General features: G+C 35.2%; 1 protein-coding gene across 1 annotated transcript in view; it reads left to right on the top strand.

Annotated features, from left to right (window-relative positions):
- Positions 1-23,019, top strand: part of LOC149801693 (uncharacterized) — a 102,330-nt gene that overhangs the window by 39,707 nt on the left and 39,604 nt on the right. The window contains 5 exon segments of the mRNA XM_089956835.1: positions 3,321-3,479; positions 4,157-4,336; positions 9,583-9,733; positions 15,530-15,642; positions 18,083-18,199. Coding sequence (XP_089812961.1) covers positions 3,321-3,479; positions 4,157-4,336; positions 9,583-9,733; positions 15,530-15,642; positions 18,083-18,199 — 720 coding nt within the window.

Here is a 23,019-nt window from a genome sequence, read left to right as displayed (position 1 = left end):
TGTTACTATTATAACATAATCACACAGATACTTTCCGTTTTTTTACCACCCCTGCCCCTTGGTCATGTTTCTGGTTTGGGCCATGGGTTTGCTATGTAGGACACATTTTAGGTTAAAAGTATTGATTTCATCACTTTAATTTAATGAAACTTAATCCTGTACACCTTCTTTCCTCCACTTTCTGCTGTTGACTCTGAGTTACATCCCTGGATGGGACAGTGTTGTCAAGAAATAGGTCACATTATGTTGACCATGTTATCTATTATTTTAATAACCACAAATTCTTTTCACATCATTGTTGGGACTTTATATGACCTATTACCTTTGTTAGCATGATTTTAGAAGATAGACACAAGTATAATTTTTCCAGCATTGTTATTGTCCTCCTTATCAAGGTTAAGGTTCTGGTATTAAATTATTTGTTTTTGAAAGTTGTATAGACTGTAAATTAAATACATATATACTAACTTACAAGTCAAACCAAGCTGCAAACTGCCCAGATCCAGATATATTATTGCATAAGGTTCTGGCAGATCTGGGTCTATGCAGTTTGTTAGGTGTAATTAGTAGAATAAACTCCATAGACCCTAATCTGCCAGCACATTATGCAATGGCATATCAGGGTCAATGTTGTTAGCAGTCGTACTTCTAGATGAGTATGTATGATAACACTGGTCAACAGTGAAATCATTACTGACTTGAAAAGGCCCTAATCTGTAGTATTTTGGTGTGCCGAACACGAATATAACCGTGAAAAATTTGTATTGGCTCTCGTTTTGAAGATATTCATATACCTCATTTTCTATGTTTCACTGTGTAAATTTCTCCAGTAGGACTGCAGCAACATCGGGAATAATGATGTAACATTGCATAATACCATCATGCTCACATCATCCACAGTTGATTGCATCATTTTCTGATGCAATGCAATACTAATGCCATGCGGCTGCTGAAGTAAGTTGACGTCAGCAGTGTACTATACATGTGTAGGCCTATTATACTAATGCCAGGCGGCTGCTGAAGCTGACGTAAGCAGTGTACTATATAAAGCCCAATCAGATAGGTTCAGCATTTAAAATATTTTAGACGTTGTGCGAGACAGTTCAAGCTACTGTTACATAAAACTTATTATTTTATCCATTTACGTACAATAAAGAACAGTAATGCCTCGAAAGTGTGTTAATACCGCGGACAATTTTTGCTATATTTGTGGGGAAGTGACATTTGCCAACCAGAAGAAAAGTATCAATTCTCAAGTGAAGAAGGCATATCATCTTTACTTCGGATGCAAGGTTGGTGACCAAGACAAGCCTTGGGCTCCGCATATATGCTGTGCTACATGTACAACACAGCTTTCACAGTGGTTGAATTGCAAAAGGTCATCAATGCCGTTTGCAGTCCCAATGGTGTGGAGAGAGCCAAGCAACCACCTAAATGACTGTTACTTCTGCTTGGTTCCTCCTCTTTCCGGCGGAATAACGAAGCGAAAGAAGTCGAGAATAGTCTACCCAAACATTCCGTCTGCATTGAGACCAGTTCCACATGGTGAGGGACTTCCTATTCCAGAACCTCCAGCAGAATATTCTCTTGATTCATCTGACGAAGACAAAGGTGAGTCGACCTGTTCTTCTCCTGGTCCATCAGCATGCAGTGATCCAGATTTTCACTGTGGTGCATCATCAACCCCACACAGAATAACACAGGAAGAACTAAATGACCTGATTCGTGATTTGGACTTATCAAAGAACAAGGCAGAATTGCTAGGATCAAGACTCCAACAATGGAATCTTCTAGAAGAAGATGTCACAATTACTGCATATCGAACGCGCCACCAGCAATTGGAGCCTTTCTTCAGAAAGGAAAGTAATCTGATATTCTGTTCCGATATTGAGGGCCTCATGAATGCTTTAAAAATCACTCATGACCCACAAGAATGGAGACTATTTGTGGACTCTTCAAAACTGAGTCTCAAGGCTGTGCTTTTGCACAATGGAAACATTCTTCCATCTATTCCAGTAGCGTATGCTGTCCACATGAAAGAGACATACGATAACTTAAGGCAGCTACTGAATTCCATTGAGTATAACAAGTACAGCTGGCACCTCTGTGGTGATTTGAAGGTAGTTGCCCTTTTAATGGGACTGCAGCAAGGATATACAAAATACATGTGTTTCTTATGCGAGTGGGATAGCCGAGCAAGGGAAATGCACTACATGAGGAAGGAATGGACTCACAGGCAGAATGTAGCCATTGGAGAGAAGAATATCCAACACCCAGCTCTGGTTAAGGCTCAGAAAATCTTGCTACCACCCCTTCACATCAAACTAGGTTTGATGAAGAACTTCGTGAAAGCCATTGACCGGACTTTGCCAGCATTCCGATACCTGCATGAAAAATTGCCTCGACTCAGCGAAGCAAAGATTAAAGAGGGAGTTTTTGTGGGTCCTCAGATTCGAGAGCTTTTCAAAGATGACCGGTTCAACAACTTGCTGGAAGGTGACGCGAAACAAGCATGGAATGCTTTTCGCCTAGTTTCTACAAACTTCCTCGGAAATGTTAGGGCAGAAAACTATAAGGAACTAGTAGAAGACATGTTGATGAAGTATAAGAAACTTGGCTGCAATATGTCTCTAAAGATTCACTTCCTTCATTCCCATTTGGATTTCTTTCCTAGCAACTGTGGTATTGTTAGTGATGAACACGGCGAACGTTTTCATCAAGATATCGCAACAATGGAACAAAGATACCAGGGAAAATGGTCCACTACAATGCTGGCTGACTACTGCTGGACACTCCTCAGAGATGCTCCCGAACAGCTGTACAAGAGACAGGCGAAGAAATCTAAGATGTAGTCAATGACTTGATTTTTTATAGGTAGGCTATTACAGTTGACCTTTTACTATTGGAATGCATTTCGTTATGTAAACATTAATTTCTTGCAGATTACAAAAAAACTAGAGCCAATTTTGCAATTTGACTGTCATATTCGTGTTCAGCACATAAAAATTGATAAGAATTGACTAATTTTATTTCAGTAACATGACTTTTGTAAAAATTTGTTGTCCAGTGTAATGAGTATATGTGGAATCAACTTGAATGTAGCATGGTTCTTATTGTCTGAATGTGTTTATAGAAGCTGAGTTGGTCTAACAGATGGTGACAGTGTGAAATAAGTTTTGACAATAACATCAAGGTACTATGGAGGACAGTATGACATAATTTCTACCTTTTGTGTTTGTTACTCAGTCTGTGTGCCTAAAGTCAATGTGTTCATCTGTCATGAAAGCTGAATGAGTTCCATTTATTCATATATGTTGTAGGTTATGTTGGAACTGACAGATGGTTGGTACTGTATAAAAACTAAGTTAGACCTCCCTCTTGCTGACCTTGTTATGCATGGCAGAATCCAGATTGGACAGAAAATCTGCATTGCAGGAGCAGAACTGGTGGGCAGTAAAGAGGCATGCACACCACTGGAGGTAAAGTTCACCAGAAAGTGGATTTAAAATGAAAATAAATTTTATTGTTTTTTGTTGACTTACAACTCTTGTTAAGACCACCAGAAATGTGACATGATTGGATAGTGCTACTTTTGTCAGTCAAAACTTCAGTATGTATATCTCATTAAGTGTGCATATACATCAGTTGTTCAACACTGTGACAAGGTGTTAATTTTAGAAATTATGATGTGATACAAGGTTATTTAATAGGTCAATCAAACTGGACAAATAAGGGAAAATGCACCAAAACCTTCTATGGCAAGCCTTTTGCACTTGTAAAAGTTTTTTCATGATCAAAGCAGTGCCATTAAGGATCCATCTTCTAGATTATCAAAACATATAACAGTTTATAATTAGCTATTAAAGCCTATTACATTTATGTAAATAACTCTATATTTATAATGACTGTACTCAAGGGAAAAACCTATGGACATTATGATAGGTGATTTTAAAAAAAAAGAACCCAAACAAGTCATGATTTAAATAACTTATTGAAAAAATATCAGTTACCACATTAATTTCAGGGAATTTTGTAAGTGGTAATATACTGTTTATTTTTTGCAACTTGTTATTTTTGTCTATACAAAACCAATTACATCTTAATATTAGAGTTTTTACAATGTATGTTGAACCATGTCTTACTTCAACTGTTGCAGATTCCAGACTCTCTGTTGCTGAAGATATGTGCCAACTCATGCCGTTCTGCCCCCTGGGACGGTCGCTTAGGGTTCCAAAGAGAACCCAGCCCCCTTTGTGTACCCCTTACAGGCCTGTATGGAGAGGGTGGTCTAGTTGGTGCAATAGATGTTGTTGTAGTCAGGAAGTACCCACTAATGGTAGGTAGAAATCAATTTCATCCCACAGGGGGGCTTGTATACTATATCATATAGTCTCCATTTATTTGGTGGTAACCTGTATTGCCTGTTATTTTTCATATCCCATTAATTTTCAGACATCGTCAATTCCAAATAGTCACAGTTTTTGTACCTTAGTTTTTATACAGCTGTTTTTCTTATTAAATGTTTGCAAATTTTTATACTTATAAGAAAGCTGAAATATTAAGATGAATATTTTTACCTTTTATTATCTGACATTTAGAAAGATGCATGTACAGGTGATCCTCACTACATGCCAATTCATTTACACACTTTCATTTTAATGCCATTTATGATAAAAAAAGTAGCATTTAGTTTTAGCCACTGTGCTTGTTTTTATGCTAATGTTGGTGCCATGTGTTGTTTCTGGTGCACAGCTCATGTATGTGTATTTCAGTTTATGCCACAACCTCAGGAATGCAACTGTGGCATAAATCATTTGTCACTTGCATTTAGTAAAGAGTGTACAGAAACAACAATATGATTGCTTACACATTGATGCCAGATATTTTTGTCCATGTATTGAACAATTTCTAAGCAGAAATAAACTTACTGGGTCATTGGTATGTACGGAAAACTTCACTATAGGGATGAACAATTACTCTCTGTGTACTCATTTCTGTCATTAAATAGAAAAACTATGGACAACATGCACTTATACAAGTTAACACAAGGTGACAAAATTGCATGGTTCAAACTTGGTACTCCAGTGATTCACCGCTCCGGTGGCCTAGTAGTTAGAGCGCCCGCCTTGGATGCAGGAGGTCGTCAGTTCAAACCCTGGCCAAATCATACCAAAGACTTCTAAAAATGGTACATACAGCTGCCTCGCTTGGCAGTCAGCATAAAGAGGTTAGTGTTATAACTGGTTTGCCTTGTGTCAGGATAATGTGACTGGGTGGGATGTCAGCCTATCATCCAAATCAGCTTCATCCCCTTGGTAGCATCAGCAACATGTTAGCTGTCTCCAGCTGACCAAAATCTAGGCCATGTACATGAGGCATGTGAACCACTATAAAGCCACATACTACTGGCAACCATGAATATCACATTGAATTGTTTAGTAACACATGTTTGTTGACAGTGGGTTTGATCAAACTAGGTCTGACATTTTTTTTTACATACAAGTTATTTGTGCTTTCTAACGGGATGTGAATGATATATCAACTTTCTAACACATGATCCTGTAACAGGATGGACCTGAATGGATGCTTGGATCAAATGACAACACAATACAGTGTGATGAAAGATAGAAGTTTATGATATGAATTAATAAAAATATATATACTACAAATACAGTGATTCTTTCATGTTCTAAACATGTCTCATTCAGTTACTTTATCCAAACATTCACAAATAGGAAAACAAAAAATGATTCATATATTCAAATGTATGATGGTAAGATTCATATAATCTCACGTAATGTTAGTGAGATTCACATAATCTCCTGTAATTTCATGTAATGAAAGTGAGATTCAAATAATCTCATGGAATGAAAATAAGATTCAAATAATCTAATGTAATGAAAATGACCCGGTTGTACTCAGTTGAAACAACAATCACTTGAAACAAACATATGACTGTCATTTGTACAGCCATATGATTCATAAATATTTGTAAAAACCTGCAAATGTGTCCACTGACAAACCACACAGTTCTCCTGAATTCTGGGGTTGGCCCACACTTGTATCAGCTGCACACACCCTTCATGGATCCACTATGCACACAAGTTTACAAATTAGCGGTTTTGTCTTTGTATGGTGTTGATGGTTACATCATCTTCCATATCTATATAGACAGACGGCCAGACAGACAGCCTGATATACCTGCACACACATACGTACAGACAGCACACAGTTCTCCTGAATTGGGTTGGCCCACTTGTATTGACCAAACCCACCCTTCATGGCTCCACCATGCACACAAACATATGTATAGATATACATACAGACAGATACAGACAGCTACAATAAGACCAAACTGATCATAATAACGGGTGCGGAATTAAAATCTGTAGATACATGCAACTAAATTAAACCCCCAGTAGCAATTTGTAACAATTCAAAAGTTCACAACACTTCAAATCTGTTTAGTAGTAAAGGCATCATTTCATGATATGACATTAAAAACTGAATATTCTTCACATATGGCTGGAGCAAAAAAATGGAGAACGTTTACTCCTTGACAAGATCCAAAGACCAGTGTGTCAGTTAGGAAACAAACTTGCCTTATATCTACAGGAGAGTGAGCATTGGTAAGGGTAAAATACCCGTGCATACTGTGCTTTTAGTGTCTCTCACCACAAGTGATCTACGGCGAGATGCATGCTAGTTCAGTTGCTTACCTAGAAGAACAATTATACACCCTAGGTAACGTTGTATGCAGGTACGACGAAAATGATCAAATCGTTCTAAGGTGAAACCCAAGTTATTTCTTGCCGTATTCTTAGATCCATACGTGAATTTAGATATTTTTCATATACATGTACAGTACTTTACGCATTATGGATTCTTCTACACAATTGTAAATTGTCTGTACACATGTATTTCAAATTAGTTTTGTCTTCAGTTAATCAGAATTTCAATAGTTTATTTTCTCTTAGTGTAAATCCTACTTGCTGATGTCAGGTCACCTCTTACAAATTTCACTTGCATGCAAAATTTTATTTTTGTAGCCCTCGCTTACTTATCTCTATATCCACTTAATTTGACAATATTACCTTGATAACAGGGATATCGAGATAAACAGGTAGTACTGTATTATGAAAATGGCTACATGTTTTGAATATTGGTGACAAAATATTGAGGTTGGCGATTTTTGTGTGTTACAACTTTATAAATGCCAGGGCGATTTCTGCTGTATGTATACTTAGTATGAGCTTTTGTTATATTGATTTTACAGTGATGGTTGTTAACTCTTGAATGTAATTTATAGGACTGACAAATCTTTTGTGATTAGACAGCCCTTTTATACCATGTATTGAGGGCATTAGTCAGAGGGATTCATATTTTCTACACTTACAAACACATGTACACAAAATAAAGGTGATCTTAAAGTCTTTCTTGGAAGATATTCATTTTGATCAATTTATCAGGTGCAACATAGTTTCAGCATTACATCACAGTGAACTAAAAAATAAAACGGTACTGATGAATGAAAAAATTCAAGAACATATGTTTAATATATGTTTATTCCAATGAGCTTCATGTGACAACAACAGATAATATGAACAACATAGTAACACCAAACTGTGTTTGGTGCGAGTTGTAATTAAATATGTACAATATGATGATAGTTGCATTGAAGAGAAATAATTAGCAAAATCAAGATTTAACATTAACTATCATTATTATTGTTGTTATTATGATTTGTATGATTATTATTATTATTATTATTATTGTTATTATTGGGGCCCCAAGTGGTAGAGTGGTCTAACGCGCTCTCCGTTACGGATCACTGCCATCTCACCTCTGTCTGCATGGGTTTGAGTTGCGTGTTCGGCCAATGTGTTTATGTGAGAAAGCTTGCCAGTAGCTTCTCGTGGGTCGGTGGTTCTTTCTGGAGTTTTCCCGGGTTCTTCCTCCACCATTAATACTGGCCACCATGTATAGCCTATCGTGTGCTTAAAAATGGCATTAAACCCTACAACAACTACAACAACAACATTATTATTATTATTATTATTATTATTATTATTATTATTATTATTGTAATATATAAGTAAATGTAAATTTGAAGTAAAACTGGAAATTCTTGTGTTAACCATATCTTAAATTTAAAAATGGGTATGATTAAAATATTGAATTGACAGGGGGGTAAGAATTGCCATACTCAGAGTGTTGTACCATATACAGATTTATTGTATTATTTTCAGACATGCATACCATACTTTTATTGTCAGTATCATTGACTTCAAATAAAATTGTCATTGTTCTCTAGATTGCTAGATGATCAAATTCCAATTGATTCCATAAATTACGTTTATATATACTCTCTATAAAGCCAGAACATATTATTTTATCATTTTATATTCTTGTTTGTCTATTACAAATTTCTTTTGTGCTGAAAATAACTTGTCCACCACTAACAGTTAAAAATTTGGTGGGGGGGGCTACCTGTACTTGAGACAAGAAATAACCCAGTCAAGGCAAAGTTCAAGGTCACTTTTCTGCACAATAACAGTTACCAAACATTTTTAGGAATGGTTTGCACATGGGGTAAGGAAGAACCATATAGATATTTATGTCATAAATATAGATATTTATGTCAAAGGTCACTGGGGCTAAACAAGAAACATGGTTTCTGCACAATAACTTTAGTTGTCCACAATCTTCAGTTACCAAACTTTGTGGAGGGCTTGCACTTCTGGTAAGGAATAAGCAGGTTGATTTTGAGTTCAGAAGGTCAAAAGTCAATTTCACTGTGAATGGTTTCTGCTGAATAATATTAAGCCTACATTACACATCTGCACAGTAACATTAGTTCTACATGACATACATCAACCAAACATTTATGGATGACTTGCTTGTCCTTATGGTAAGGAAGAAGTCTATTAATTTCAGAGTCAAAGGTCAGTGGTCACTATGACTGAAAGAAGAAAAATGGTAACACTATAATAACATTAGTTCTACATCACAGATCTGGACCGAGCTTTGTGGATGGCTTATACTTAGGGTAAGGAAGAAGTCTTTTGATTATGGGGTCAAATGATTAAAAGTCATGGTAACTAGAACTGAAAGAAGAAAAATGATTTCTGCACAGAAGGTCCAGATATATCGACCATGTGCCTTCACCAGATTTTGTGAAGGACATGCACATAGGTATAGAGGAGTCCTCTTGATTTTGGAGTTGAAATTGTTAGTGTTTATTGTGCCATTCATGGTACCCCTGCTTTAAAAGTGTAACTGCGATGTGCATGCAGTTTTGCAACAGAATTTAATCAGGAGTCCCTTCTTGGATATCATTATGTCATGTGGCTTATTAATGTTTGACAAGTGATTGATCACCTGAAGTAAAGCAACTGTTTTTCACATCAACAGCAGATTCAGGTGCATTTAGGCACTAGTGGGTTTTGTAAAAAGTACATATGGATGTTCAGTTTGAACTGATACATAAAAATGTTAAAACCTCAATTAAAACTCTTTAATCTCTAATTTGTCTGAAATCAAACTTTAAAACAATTAGATTCTTAATTTTATTTTTTGTAGTATATGGAAAAGCTGCATGAAGGAGGATGTGTGTTTAGGAATGAGACTGCAGAGATGCGGGAGAGACAAAACCATGAAAACCAGCAGCAGGACAACATGGAGAGGTTTTACCAGAACATGGAACAACAAATGGAAAAAGAAGATAAAGAAGGTAACTCAGAAATAGAACTATCATTCAACACAGGCTGATTTTAGATACATGTATATGTAATGAATGTCTTACCAAAAGGTGTTTTAAAATTGTATGACTTTGCACTGTAGAATAATGTAGCATTGATGTGACATAATTAAAACTTAATGTAGCTCAGCAGAAATAAATTAAAGCCGCTTCATATGGTTGCCACTGAAAATCCACATGTATTTTTGTTGTTGTTAAATATCTCTTAATTTGTAGCATTGTAATTTAAACCCACAACCCCACCTCTGGACAAGGACTCTGGGGTCATAACTTGAAATCTGTTACAGATATCATTTATGAAGTTTTATTACAGTTGGAAATGTCCCTATTATTACATGTTCGAGTACCATCATTAATCAAAATATCGAAATGTTTGACACCATATTTATGAACTTGCAATAATTTTCAATAGAACTTAAAATTTTGGGGTGATTTTTACTCCAGTGGGAAAAAACAAAGTTAAAATGTACACTTAGAAATGCCTTATGCATATTCAAAAACAGGTCATTTAACAGATGACCATCACACATTGAAACTGCTTTAAATACCCTAATTATATTCTGAATTCCTTTGACCCTCCTGTTTTTTTCTTGAGCTCATATTAACTGGAAGAGAGAAGAGTCAGTTACTGGTGCAGTTATGGTTAAGGTTTTGGCTAAAGTTGTTTATTTACTTACATTTTCTAAACCCCTAGATAAATTGGCATCATACTCGACATAAATCATTATGAAGCCTAGACAGTTCATTCTTTGACAAGCACTCACACCATTTTTACGTTGAGGTCAAGGATCCTGACATAGATAATTTGTATTAAGATTTTAGTTAAATGTTTTACTTGCAAATATTTCCTAAACCCTTAGATGGATTCTCATCATACATGGCATTAGACATCCTAAAGCTAAGACAGTTCATTCTATGACACACTCAATCTTCCCTATGACTTGGACTTCATTCTATGACACACTCATTCTCCCTTATGACCCGGACTTCATTCTATGACACACTCATTCTCCCCTATGACTCTGACTTTAGGTCACAGTACTATCAGAGTTGTGTTCAAGTTTTGGTTGAAAGTTTTTATGTTGCTTTTCTTAACCCTTGATAAATCAGTGTTTCCCTTTACCCTCATTTGCGCTTCAGAGACCCCCCAATTTTTAATTTGACCCCCAGTTTTGATACCAAAGTTTGTTTTGTACTCAGTCTGACCCCCAGTTTTGACACCAAGGATATTTTTGACTCTCAGTCTTGCACCCCTAGGGGATACACTGGATAAATTTTGTTAAACATTTGATGATATATTTTGCGGGATTCTGCTTTTCTCCTGATTTGAATCCGATTTTCTTGATGTAGTCCGTTTTTTTAATCATCTCCTATCCATTTTTAACAAAAATGGCCTGTTCAGTCCCATTCCACAACGACCTGTTTAACGAATAGTTCCCTGTATTAGTTTGCCCACGACTCTCGTAAAGAGTATTCTGATTGGTCGCCATGTATAGCCTATCTTGTGCTAAAAAATGGTGTTAAACCCTACAACAACAACAACAACAACAGCATCATGCTACATGTTTGCGGCATGATGCCTCAGTGCTAGTCATCACTATAAACTACCACACTGAATATATTGTAGCTGTATGATTGAAAAATTGTTAAAGCTATGTTGATATTCCAATCACACACACACACCTTAGTGTCAAGATTAAACATTTCATAGCAATACTTTAATCATGGGCTTTTACATGTGTATGGGATTTGCTTATGAACTCGTTATTAATTTCATATTTTTTACAAAAATATTTTACTGTTATGGAAAATAAATTTGTTTTGAATTTGCAGCCTGCTCCCACTGCATGTTATAATGAAATAAATAATCAAAACCCTTATTTTATAATAACATGAAAGAAACTGGCTTGTATTGTTATTATCGACCGCCCCAGTGGCCTAGTAGTTAGAGCATCCACCTCTGATGTGGGAGGTCATGGGTTTGAACCCCAACCGAGTTATGCCAATACATACCAAAGATTTATAAAAATGGTACTAACAACTGCCTCGCTAGGGGCTCAGCGTTAATAGGTTAGTGTTAGGACTGGTCAGCCTGGTGTCAGGATATGTGACTGGGTGGGACATCATGCTACATGTATGCGGCATGATGCCTCAGTGCTAGACATCACAATAAACTGCCACACTGCAGAATCATAGCGATATGATTTCAAAATTGTTAAAGCTACGTTAAAAATCCGAAACACCGATATTGTTATCATCTATTACTCTTTTTTTCATCATGAGCAATTTATTAAAGAAAAAATATATCCATGACCTCCATATGTATAGAGTATGCATCCATACTGTAGACTAGTGTTTATTGCTTATATCAGATAACACTGTTCATTGACATGAATATAGTGAAATGAATCTTGTCTGATCAGACTCAAAGGCATGTTTATCACAAACGAGAGAGAGAGAGGTATCAGCTGATTGCTTGAAAGCACCTGCCATTCATGCATGTACGTGGGAAAGCCTGCCAGTAGCTTCTCGTGGGTTGGTGGTTCTTCCCTGGGTTTTCCAGGGTTCTTCCTCCACCAGTTATACTTGCCGCCATGTATAGCCTATCTTGTGCTGAAAAATGGCGTTAAACCCTAGAACAATCATGCATGACATGGTGTAAGTTGCAAAATAACCAGGATTGTATGATATCCCGGTTAACTAGATGACAGTATCTTGCAAATAAAAATCACCATTTGAAATTATATTCACTGGGAGTGAAAATAACAATCTTTTCACTGTCATTGGTTACAAAAGTATTATTAAAGCAAGTTAATGTTGTGTAAGTCAGGAGATTTTCACCAAAAGACTTCTTATAATGTCTAATTGGTCCTAAACAAAAATGGTGTCAATCTGACTCCCAGTATGGTCACATGGCAGCAGTCTTGAAATTCTTGTTATTGCTACTCCTGCTAGATGGATAGTCATATCAACATGGAATTTTAAGCAAAAGATTTCTTATGATGGCTAGTTGGTCCTTAATGACAATGGTCACAGGCAGACCTCATCTTGAAAAATCTTAATGCCTTCTCCTTCTAGACAGATCATCATATTTAAATGGTGTTTGACCAAAATACTCCCTAATGATGTCTAGTTGGTCTTAAAAGAAAATAGTGCCAATATTCAATTTGGCTGCTATGGTATCCACCTTGAAATATTTTTCATGGCTACTTTCTTTAATGTTGGTCTCTCCAAAAGACAGTATTTCCACTGCATTCCCAGTTAAAAGTTCCTTAGTAGAGTTGAATTGTCTTGTTCATATTTAGATATTTTAGACATAGAAAGTGATTATGATTTTCAGATCATGCTTGTTTTAATTCTTGGAAAATATAAAATTAAAGCTGTACTGATGTCTTTTTTTGCCGATTATACCGATACCACATATAGCTGATTATTAAAATTGCCGATACCAATTATGAGACCGATTATTTCAAGAAACCACCTGTTCTACAGTTAGTGAAAATACTAGCATTTGATTGACAAGTAAACCATGCCTTATTTTTGTTATAATTAACAATGCCTAAAATGGGTGTGGATTTATATTAACAGTTCAGATGTGGTCTCAAGCTACCACACAAGTGATAACTATTTCCCACGTTTTATATCCCACCTTATTTCTTATTGTTAACTCATATATGCAAATAAAACTCTTTACTAAATAACATATTTATTCCGAATTAGTTTTTTGGGGGCACATATGCTCTGTGATATGTTTCTTCATTCTTTCTTTTAATTTATTGATGGTAATCAATGCTTATATATATGGTACAGTAATGCTAGGTCAAGTTGACTCGTGTAAATTTCATTGGTGGGAATGGAGATCATATTATTCAGTGGTCATTCCTGGGATTTAGGAAGCAGTTCACTCATAAACAAGCAAAGCATGTAGAGCGCGGCAAAAATAAATTTCTTAACTTCTGGTTGACAGAAATATACTTTGTGAAGCTAGCCATAAGGGGGGGGGGCATTTAATTCCTGAATGCTTGAAATAGTCACATTATATGTCACTTACCTTACATTGCAAAGTATGATCATAGGGTTTTAGTATTAAAATGTCATTATCTAAATTAAAGTTTTATACAAAACTATTATTTGGAAAATAATATACATAATATAGATATGCTTAATACCTGATGTTTCTATTAAAAAAAGAGAAACTGTAGGAAAGTAGATATTTTACATTTGATAATGCATTTATTTCAGGTGACAATAGTTAGACCTATGCATTAACGGTGATGCCCAATGCAAAGACCATGGAAGTAGTGCAAAACACTCATTTAATGATTTATTTTGTAATATTATGGATGTATATATTTATTGTTTAGTTAATAAAGTAATAACTATCCCATCTTTTTAAATTTTCATTGCCTATTACATTAATAGTCTTGGAAAAGTATTCACTACTTATTCTGATGACATTTTTTTGAAAATTGGCAACAAAATATTGATTGGCGATTTGTTTGGAGACAACTTTTCAAAAGCCAGGACCATCCCTGTAATGTGTTTGCTGGAAGTTCAACAGCCACACGAGGCCTCATTGGCTGGTTGGCCACTGTGATTGGGATGAGTGCATGCATTGATAATTTAATGTGCGCAGACAATCAGCGGTAGTTTACAGCAAGCGTGTTAAAAAGTATTTACTCTTAAGAATATACTGTCTTTCAATTAACCCCCAAATCAAATATTTATTCCTTAATTTCCACTATTTAATTCTGATTTAAAATTCAAGCCATGTCAAGATGAATGTAATGATTAAATTTATATTTTGGAAATTTGTTTACATCGGCACCGATTATTTCTGCTGATACTGATTATACCAATTGTTCCAATAATCGACCCGATTATGAGTATGGCCCATTAATCGGTATAGCTTTATATAAAATTCATTGCTCAGATCATCAGTGTCATTTTGGTACGAGAGACTGGTATCATCTGGATTACTTACATTACCCAAGTCTTATCTCTGGCCATCAAGAGGCTTAGCGAGACAAAGCTATACTGTTGAAAAATGAATTTTTTAAAATCTGGTCTGGAATTGTCTCATCCAAAGAAATCAAAAGGGTCGTGATAGGTTGCCAAGTCAGTATACTGTGCAGAAGTTACTAGTTAGAAATAAAATTTGTAAAATGGGTAATATTTGTCAAATTAAAATTTCAGACTTTTTATATCATGCTTCAAAAATGTTAAAATTCTGGGTTCTATTTAAAAAACAAAACAAAATAGCTAGTGGTTGTATTTGAATGTGACACAGAGGTCAATTATTATTGCTGTTTAACATTATTTGACTGTATGTTCATGATAGATGTTGTATTTGTACTTACATGATTATCTAAGTGCACAAAAGAGTGAGGGATTTTCCTTGAGTGATTGGAATGGAGCCTAGATGCATACTATTTTGGGTGTAGGGAGGAAAGCAAAAATTACCAGTTGGGAATAAAAATTTAAGAAGTACATTACTGAAATTGGGAATTTGATGACTCCTAAAAAGATGCCATTGAGCATGTTCAGATTCTTTATTATATGTTAACACAGGCATGTGCAACTTACTCCAGGGCTCAGGGTGGATAAGTGATTTTTAAAGCCTTATCCTGTTATATAGATAAAACCAACTCATAGGTAGTATCATGCTCATGCCTGTGTTAACAGATTCAGATAAAGAAAATATAAGCCACAGAATGTTTTCATTATTTACCCAGACATCCTTTTCATGGTCTGTTTTTAATTAATCAGAGAGAAGGTGTGTATCCAAAAAGAAGTGGACTAGACAAGAAGTGGCCCATCTTCAAACAGGACAAGAATTGTATGAGGCAATGATGGCATCTCTCAATCCAGATAGTCTTGAGGTCAGTACCTGGAGCTGCTGAAAACAGCAATAAGGTGCAGCATGGATATACTTTTCCATTTACTTCGGCAGAGAACTTATTTTAAATTTGATCTCTCAATTTTTGTTTGTTTGGGCCTCAGGAAAGTTTCAGTGCTCACAGAAAGTAGTTTCATCGTTGAGTAATTTACATTTTGTTTCGGAAAACCCTGCTACTCAAGAGCGCATGATTTTTAAGAAGTTGTATAATGTTATTTTTCAAATTACAAGTCTGTTTGTTCATTTGTTTGTATATTTGTTTATTACACCCATAGTATCGTGGATCATATTTCACTTTCACTGAAGAAAATTGGTGTGTAAATACGTCTTGACAAAAGTAATTTCATCATACCAAATCTAGGACAATGTCACCTAATTTTTTGCTTACTTGGGGGTGTTTTTTGCATTCTTAGCTGTTTGTATATCAGATCCTAAACATCTTGGACTCTATAACACCTACACTAATGAAAATTGATATGCAGAGGTAATCATATTCATTAAATGTTGAAAAGTACTTGGTGAACCCTTCAGGGTTCTTCCTGTATGGATGTTGTTTCACAGGTGTGGAATTTACAATTTCAGCGTCATGGAAAATTTTGTTCTTGTAGGAACATCTGGAAATAAGTGCTCATATTAAAAAATAATAACTGTTTATGTTCATTCCTTTCATGTTGCAAATGTGAAAGATTCTGGTCCAGATTATTCATAATTTATGAATTCTGAAGATTTATTACTCCAAAATCAGTAGACTCCGATTGCATCCCTTTGCTTAAATCCTCACTGAGTGGGACAGGTAAAGCTGAATTAACTGCATGTTTAACCTGGCTATCTCTCTCAGTATACTGGTACTCCTTTAATTTATTTACATCCCAGGGGTACTATTATTATAATTTAACTCATTCATTTTCTTCCTAACTTTGTAAGGGCCATAATACCTGATCTGAAGAAAATTTGAAGAATGAGCAAGAGAGACAGAACACTATTACCAGACAGAAAAGTTCTCTCCATTGTAGATCTGTCAAACCATAATTTCACTTTATACTTGAATTGCTGGATGCCAAATTCAAGCATAATTAGCTGGAAAATTCCAGACCTAAAATTTGACCCATGATCAGATTGGGCAGATTCAGGAAGGCCAAATTGAGTAAAAAAAATTATCAAAGCTTTTACTATTGTTTTAGATTTAATATTCCTCCAAGGAATTCCATCTGGGAACCTTGTTGATGCACACACTATGGTCAGCAAGTATTGTTTGCCTGACTTGGTCTTAGGTAAGGGACCAACACAATCTATCATTATTTTGCTAAATGGTTTGTCAAATGCAGGAGTAGGTTGCAGATGAGCCTTAGGTATCCTCTGATTGGATTTTCCTACCATTTGACAAGTATGACAAGATCTACAATATTTACAAACATCACTTTTAATTTTTAGCCAATAGAAGTAATTCAAGATCTTGTGATAAGTATTATCAATCCCTAAATTACCAGCCAAAGGAGTTTCATGGGCCAGACTAAGTATTTCCTGTCTGTATGATGTTGGAACTACAATTTGATAGTTCACTGACCACTTGTCACCAGCAGGTACCTCAATAGCATGTAATGGAATATAAAAAAATGAAAACTAACAAACAAACAATTAGATAAAATATAAATTAAATCAAATATACATAACACTTTGTGTATGTTTTATATGTTTTTTCCTGGGATACCTAACTTACTCAGAACTGTATAGCCAGGATTGTGCAGATGTGCCATTAAACCCTATTCATGCTTATATACATCACCTACGCTTATGAAAATTGGTACATGGTTGCATTTTATAGAAAGTAAGTCAAACATATCATATCAACACTAGGTCATATTGTCATGCAAGATTTACTTTTCTACTTTTGCTTTTTTTGTTCATTATATTCTCAGTATCTTATATCAGTTTTCACCCATAATCATGAAAATTGCAGTGTGAAAGCATATGAGGGGTGAATTATCATGCAGTATATACAAATAGGTCATTGTGACACAATTGAGTTTGAGCTATCTGTTTCTATAGGTGTCTTAAGCACTCAACCATACAAAAACTATATCATAGTGACCTAATTTTCATACTTGAGTGGCTTTAATAATATTTAGGTATTTGTTATACCCTCAGTATCTTAGACCTATTCCACCTACACATGAAAATTTGTATGTGGATGCAAGGCACAGAGAGCAACTCAACCATGCTTAAAAAAAGGTCACCATTACCTAATTTTCATGCTTGAAAGTTCTGGTATTTTTCTCAATACCAGTCTTTATATTGTTGGCTACACCAAATGTGCTCCATTGGCAAAGGGATAAATATTTATGAATAAATTGTTTACATATAATGAATTCTTGTGCCACAAAAATAAATCAATTTTGCTCTAATGTGTTTTTGAACCATTTCAGTTTCTGCTGAGTCAGCAACAAATGGAGTTGCTACAGGAGTACAGAAGACAAGTTCAGGATGAAATGCATTGTCAGATTCATGAGCGACTCAGAAAAGCTTGGGCTGATCAGCAAGAGGTAATGAGTAAAATATGCTACATGTAAAGCTGCAATGTTTGCACATATAAATGGCTTAGTTTAGTGTATTGCCTGTAAACATTTACAAATCACAAACACATAAATGAATATGCATGTGTGAATTAGTGACATAGGAAATGTTTGTTAAATTATATATTTCCACATCTCTGCTTAAGATGTCTGTTTAGTAGGATTTGTGATTTTTTTCCTTCATAAAGTATGTACGATTTTTACATGGAATGAGGCATCACCAGGAAATAGCAGAAATTGACGAAAGTTGTAGTGCACATATCAGCTTCATTTACTGATAATGGTGATAACAATTTCTTTAAACTTACCTTTTAGAAAACATGTTTGATAATAGAATCTTTGATTAGTAACATTTTATTTTAAAGAAACACAATTTCAAATAAAATATGTACAAGGATTGAAGGATGAGTACATACAGGATTCATACAAATAGTAGTAGCGAACATGTGTAAAACATTATAGGTGAGTACATGATAACAAGGTTGTAAAAAGTAGTAATACTGAATTAAACAAAATCATACAAATGATTGTTTCTGTAGATGTTGACTAAGAAGCTTTTTAAAAGCTTGGCATGTGTCAACTGACTTTATATAAGGTGGTATGGAACTCTAAAGTTTGGCTCTAGAACAAGCAAAACTCTTCTTCTAAAACTCTGAATTTAGTTTAGGTAAGTATTACTTGTTGTTTGAGATGGATCTTAGATCATACATGTGTACATTTTTAACAAATTTAAAATTACATTTAAGATAATCAGGAGACTAGTAAACCCTTCTGAAACTGAGTTCTCTGCTGAAATGGAAGCCTCTTTAGGGTTTTAAAAAGATTTGTTGATGGTGCATCTAAATCAGCATCAAGAATAACTCTAGCTGCTCTTTTTTGAAATTTCAGTAATATTTCCTGATTTTCTATACCACTATTACCCCAGACAGAACAACAATATTCTAGGTGTGGCATGATATATGCATTATAGAATATCTTTTTTTTGTTCTTGAGAGAGATATTATTTTATTCTGTTCAATAGATAAAGCAATGAATTAACTTTTTTAATGACCTTATCAGTTTGTATTTTTGAGCACAAGACACAGTCTATCATGATGCCAAGTAGTTTTTCATTTTCAGACTGTTGTATATCCATTCCTTTTATCATTACTTTGGATAATTTTTCTCAACTTTACTCTTGCTTGACTACCTATGATCATGGCTTTTTATTTGACTGCATTTATCTTCATACCATTGTGTTCACACCAATTATTAATTTTCACCAAATGTTTATTTAATTTAGTGCTAATCTCATGGCCTGTTGATCCAATGTTATACAATGTCATATCATCTGCGAACATGTTGGTGGTGGATAGCTCAGTATTATATGGTAAATCATTGATGTACAGCAGAAAGAGCAATGGTCCAAGAACTGATCCTTGTGGAACACCCAGCTTTATCAGTTTCTTATCTGAAAGTTATTTTAAAATAGAAACTTTTTGTTTGCCTTCAAGATAAGATTGAAACCAAATTAAGCTTTCATGGTTAACTTGATATATGCTGAACTTTTCCAGCAGGATTTTGTGATTTACAAGGTCAAAAGCCTTTGAAAGATCCAGAAACACTGCCTGCAAGGTTGCCTTGATCTATTGCTGTTAACCAATCATCCACCATTCTAGTTAGTGTAGTCTGGCATGAGTGTCCTTCATGGAAGCTTGATTGTCATGAGTGTAGTAAATTAAATGATTCCAGGTAGTTTCTAAATTCATTACAAAAATGTCTTTGAAAGTGAAGATAAAACTGATATAAGTCTATAGTTATTCATATCAGAAAGATCTCCCTTCTTATGTATTGGAGTTACTTTTGCCAGTTTTAGCCTGTTTGGAAAAATACCTGTGGAAATACTTAGATTGAAAATATACATAAGTGAAGGTGCAATCATTTGAGATGATAGTTTTAAGAATTTAGTACTTATATTTAGCACTTAAACACATCCCTTGCGCATTACATTCAGTTACATTGTAGATATTTTTCATCATGTACATATATGTAGCAGTTGGAAAAGATGCCACAGTGATGCTAGAGATGTTTTACTGCAACTGTCAGATATATTCAGCAAAGATATATCTAACACACTGAATCCCATCATAATAACACCATACAGCATATGGAGCAGTATGTCTAACACACTGAATCCCATCATAATAACACCATACAGCATATGGAGCAGTATGTCTAACACACTGAATCCCATCCTAATAACACCATACAGCGTATGGAGCAGTATGTCTAACACACTGAATCCCATCCTAATAACACCATACAGCGTATGGAGCAGTATGTCTAACACACTCAGTCCCATCCTAATAACACCATACAGCATATGGAGCAGTATGTCTAACACACTGAATCCCATCCTAATAACACCATACAGCATATGGAGCAGTATGTCTAACACACTGAATCCCATCCTAATAACACCATACAGCGTATGGAGCAGTATGTCTAACACACTCAATCCCATCCTAATAACACCATACAGTGTATGGAGCAGTAGCAAGTTGAGAAAAGTATGACATGCACTTTATAAAACATGTCAGCTGTGCTTTAACACAAACAGGTCAATGAGAGAGTTGGTTGGGCTTCTAATTGTTTTGATTGAGTAGCCTCCTTTCATTTATTGTAAACCAAATACATGCTTCAAAATGTTGGTAAGCATTGCAGCCTGAACCATATGCTTAGGAAACATTTATAGGCTTGGATTGAAATTCTTTTGTTACATTGCAGAATCCTTAAATAAAGTATTTTTAGACTTGATTTTGTTAAATAATAAAAGTAAACCTCAAGAGAATGCAGAGTAGTTGGGATCCCAGACTTCTTGTTCCAGTTTTGGGTTGTTTGATTTGGTTTCTTCTGGTGAGATTTAGCAGTCACAATGTCTTGTCATCCAGCTGGCCAACATCAACTTTTGGTTCAATCTTTTTGTAAGTCCAGTAACACTAGTTTTCATTAGTGGATCATTATTATGAACATCGTAGTATGCTTGTATGAAAAGGTCAACGGTCCAGGTGCATTTGTTCAAAGGTTTGGATTGTCAGTGATTCAGATTTTTGGATCTGGTTGAGTCTTCTGTTTTCATTGAAAGATTTGCATCGAAACATCAAGCACTGCATGGGAATAAATGGTATCCAGATATTTATGAGGCAGCAGGTAAAAGGTCAAGGTCAGTAGAAAATTTGTTATTTTATTGCCAGAATTGAATTCAGTTATTAATGACAAATGGTTGTGTAGCTCATCTAATAGTTCTTAATCACTTCCAGGACTGTGTTGTCATAAAAATTAGCATAAAAGTTCAGTAGTTTACAAAGACATCCATGTGGATGGTGGATTAAATGGATAAGATCACAGTCACAGCGTAAATATTTGTCAGCTGTTTTGTATTGTGGTTGTGTCTTCTGTTTCCAAGAATGGGCTGTTATATAATTTTGCACAGTGGTTTCACAGAGGAGATTTAACATCCCTCGGAATGAAACAGTCTTAAGATTTATAGTTAAAGCCACGGTTAGTTGGATGGATAATGTACCATATATGCTTGCTTACAAGTCAAGTGCAACTGCAAATGGTACAGACCCAATGCATAATACCCCAGCAGATATGGGTCTGTGCAGTTTATCAGCACTAATTAGCACTAATTGTATTACACCTACTTTAAAATCTGTATTTATTGCCTTGAGTTCCAAACACTTCTTTCCTTGCAGAAATTCAATAAATATGTAAATACCGTATTTACCGTGTGTTTTCGGACTGCAAAAAATAATTACTTTTTTTGTCGTCCGAATACATATCAAATTCTTTAATTAGGTGTCCGAAAACATACATTTGAAGATAGATTTATCTCTCCCCCCCTCCATGTCTGTAACGAAGTTACCGTTAGCTCACATTATGACGTGCTGCCATGAAGTAAAACAAGTATTTTGTCAAGCACCATGGAAAGGATAATGAATGAAAAACAGGCATTACTTGCCTATTTTGTCTATGTGATACATGTCCATCCACCAGGAAACACAGCCATACATGTATTAGAGCCACGATTGTGTGCGTATTTTCCAAAAGAACTGCCATATTACTATATAACCTTGCAATCCAGTTTAACCCTCTGCTAATCGGTGATCATTAAAATCTACATTACCAACGCGTGCAAGCTTAATTTCTGTGTAATTAAAATATTAATGCAAAGTAAATAAAAAGATTTTGGAATTTTAATTTTTAAGATATTTATGGCAGAAACATTAGTATCGAGAGTAGAAATACCAGTACATGTATGATGGCTAATCTTAGAGCACCAAAGGTGAGAGGCTCCATATGGGGTGAGTGTTGTATGCACGCACAGGAAGGGTAAAAATAACAAGCAAGTTGCAATATACGAGTCTTCGTGTTTAATATGTTGGTATTTTTTTTAAAAAAATAAAGGAGGTCTATTTGTTGTGGTTCTCTCTTTTTTTCTCCCCACCTAGCCGAGAGTAGCTTCAAAATGAGTAGAGCTTGCTGACTCGAAACAATCGACTGCTCAAAGATTGTTTTGATGTACCGGTATGTTGGAGATTTCAAGGTGTCTAGGTGATAATTGTTAATAATAAAACTTGTGGGATTTCTTTGACGTGTGTTCGGAAATAAAATGCAGCCATCTGGATTTCATTAAAAGAGCACACGATGTACCGAACATTTAGCACCACAATCAATATTTATTGTCTACAAAGAGGTTTACTACTAATAGAACAATAACTATGTTTAAACCTTGGTATATAATGCCT

Source organism: Sinohyriopsis cumingii, chromosome 4 (assembly GCF_028554795.1).
Source record: "Sinohyriopsis cumingii isolate HCF-2022 chromosome 4, ASM2855479v2, whole genome shotgun sequence".
Lineage (NCBI taxonomy): Eukaryota > Metazoa > Mollusca > Bivalvia > Unionida > Unionidae > Sinohyriopsis > Sinohyriopsis cumingii.
The sequence above is the reverse complement of the archived record's forward strand: the minus strand, read 5'-3'. Positions and strand labels throughout refer to the sequence as shown.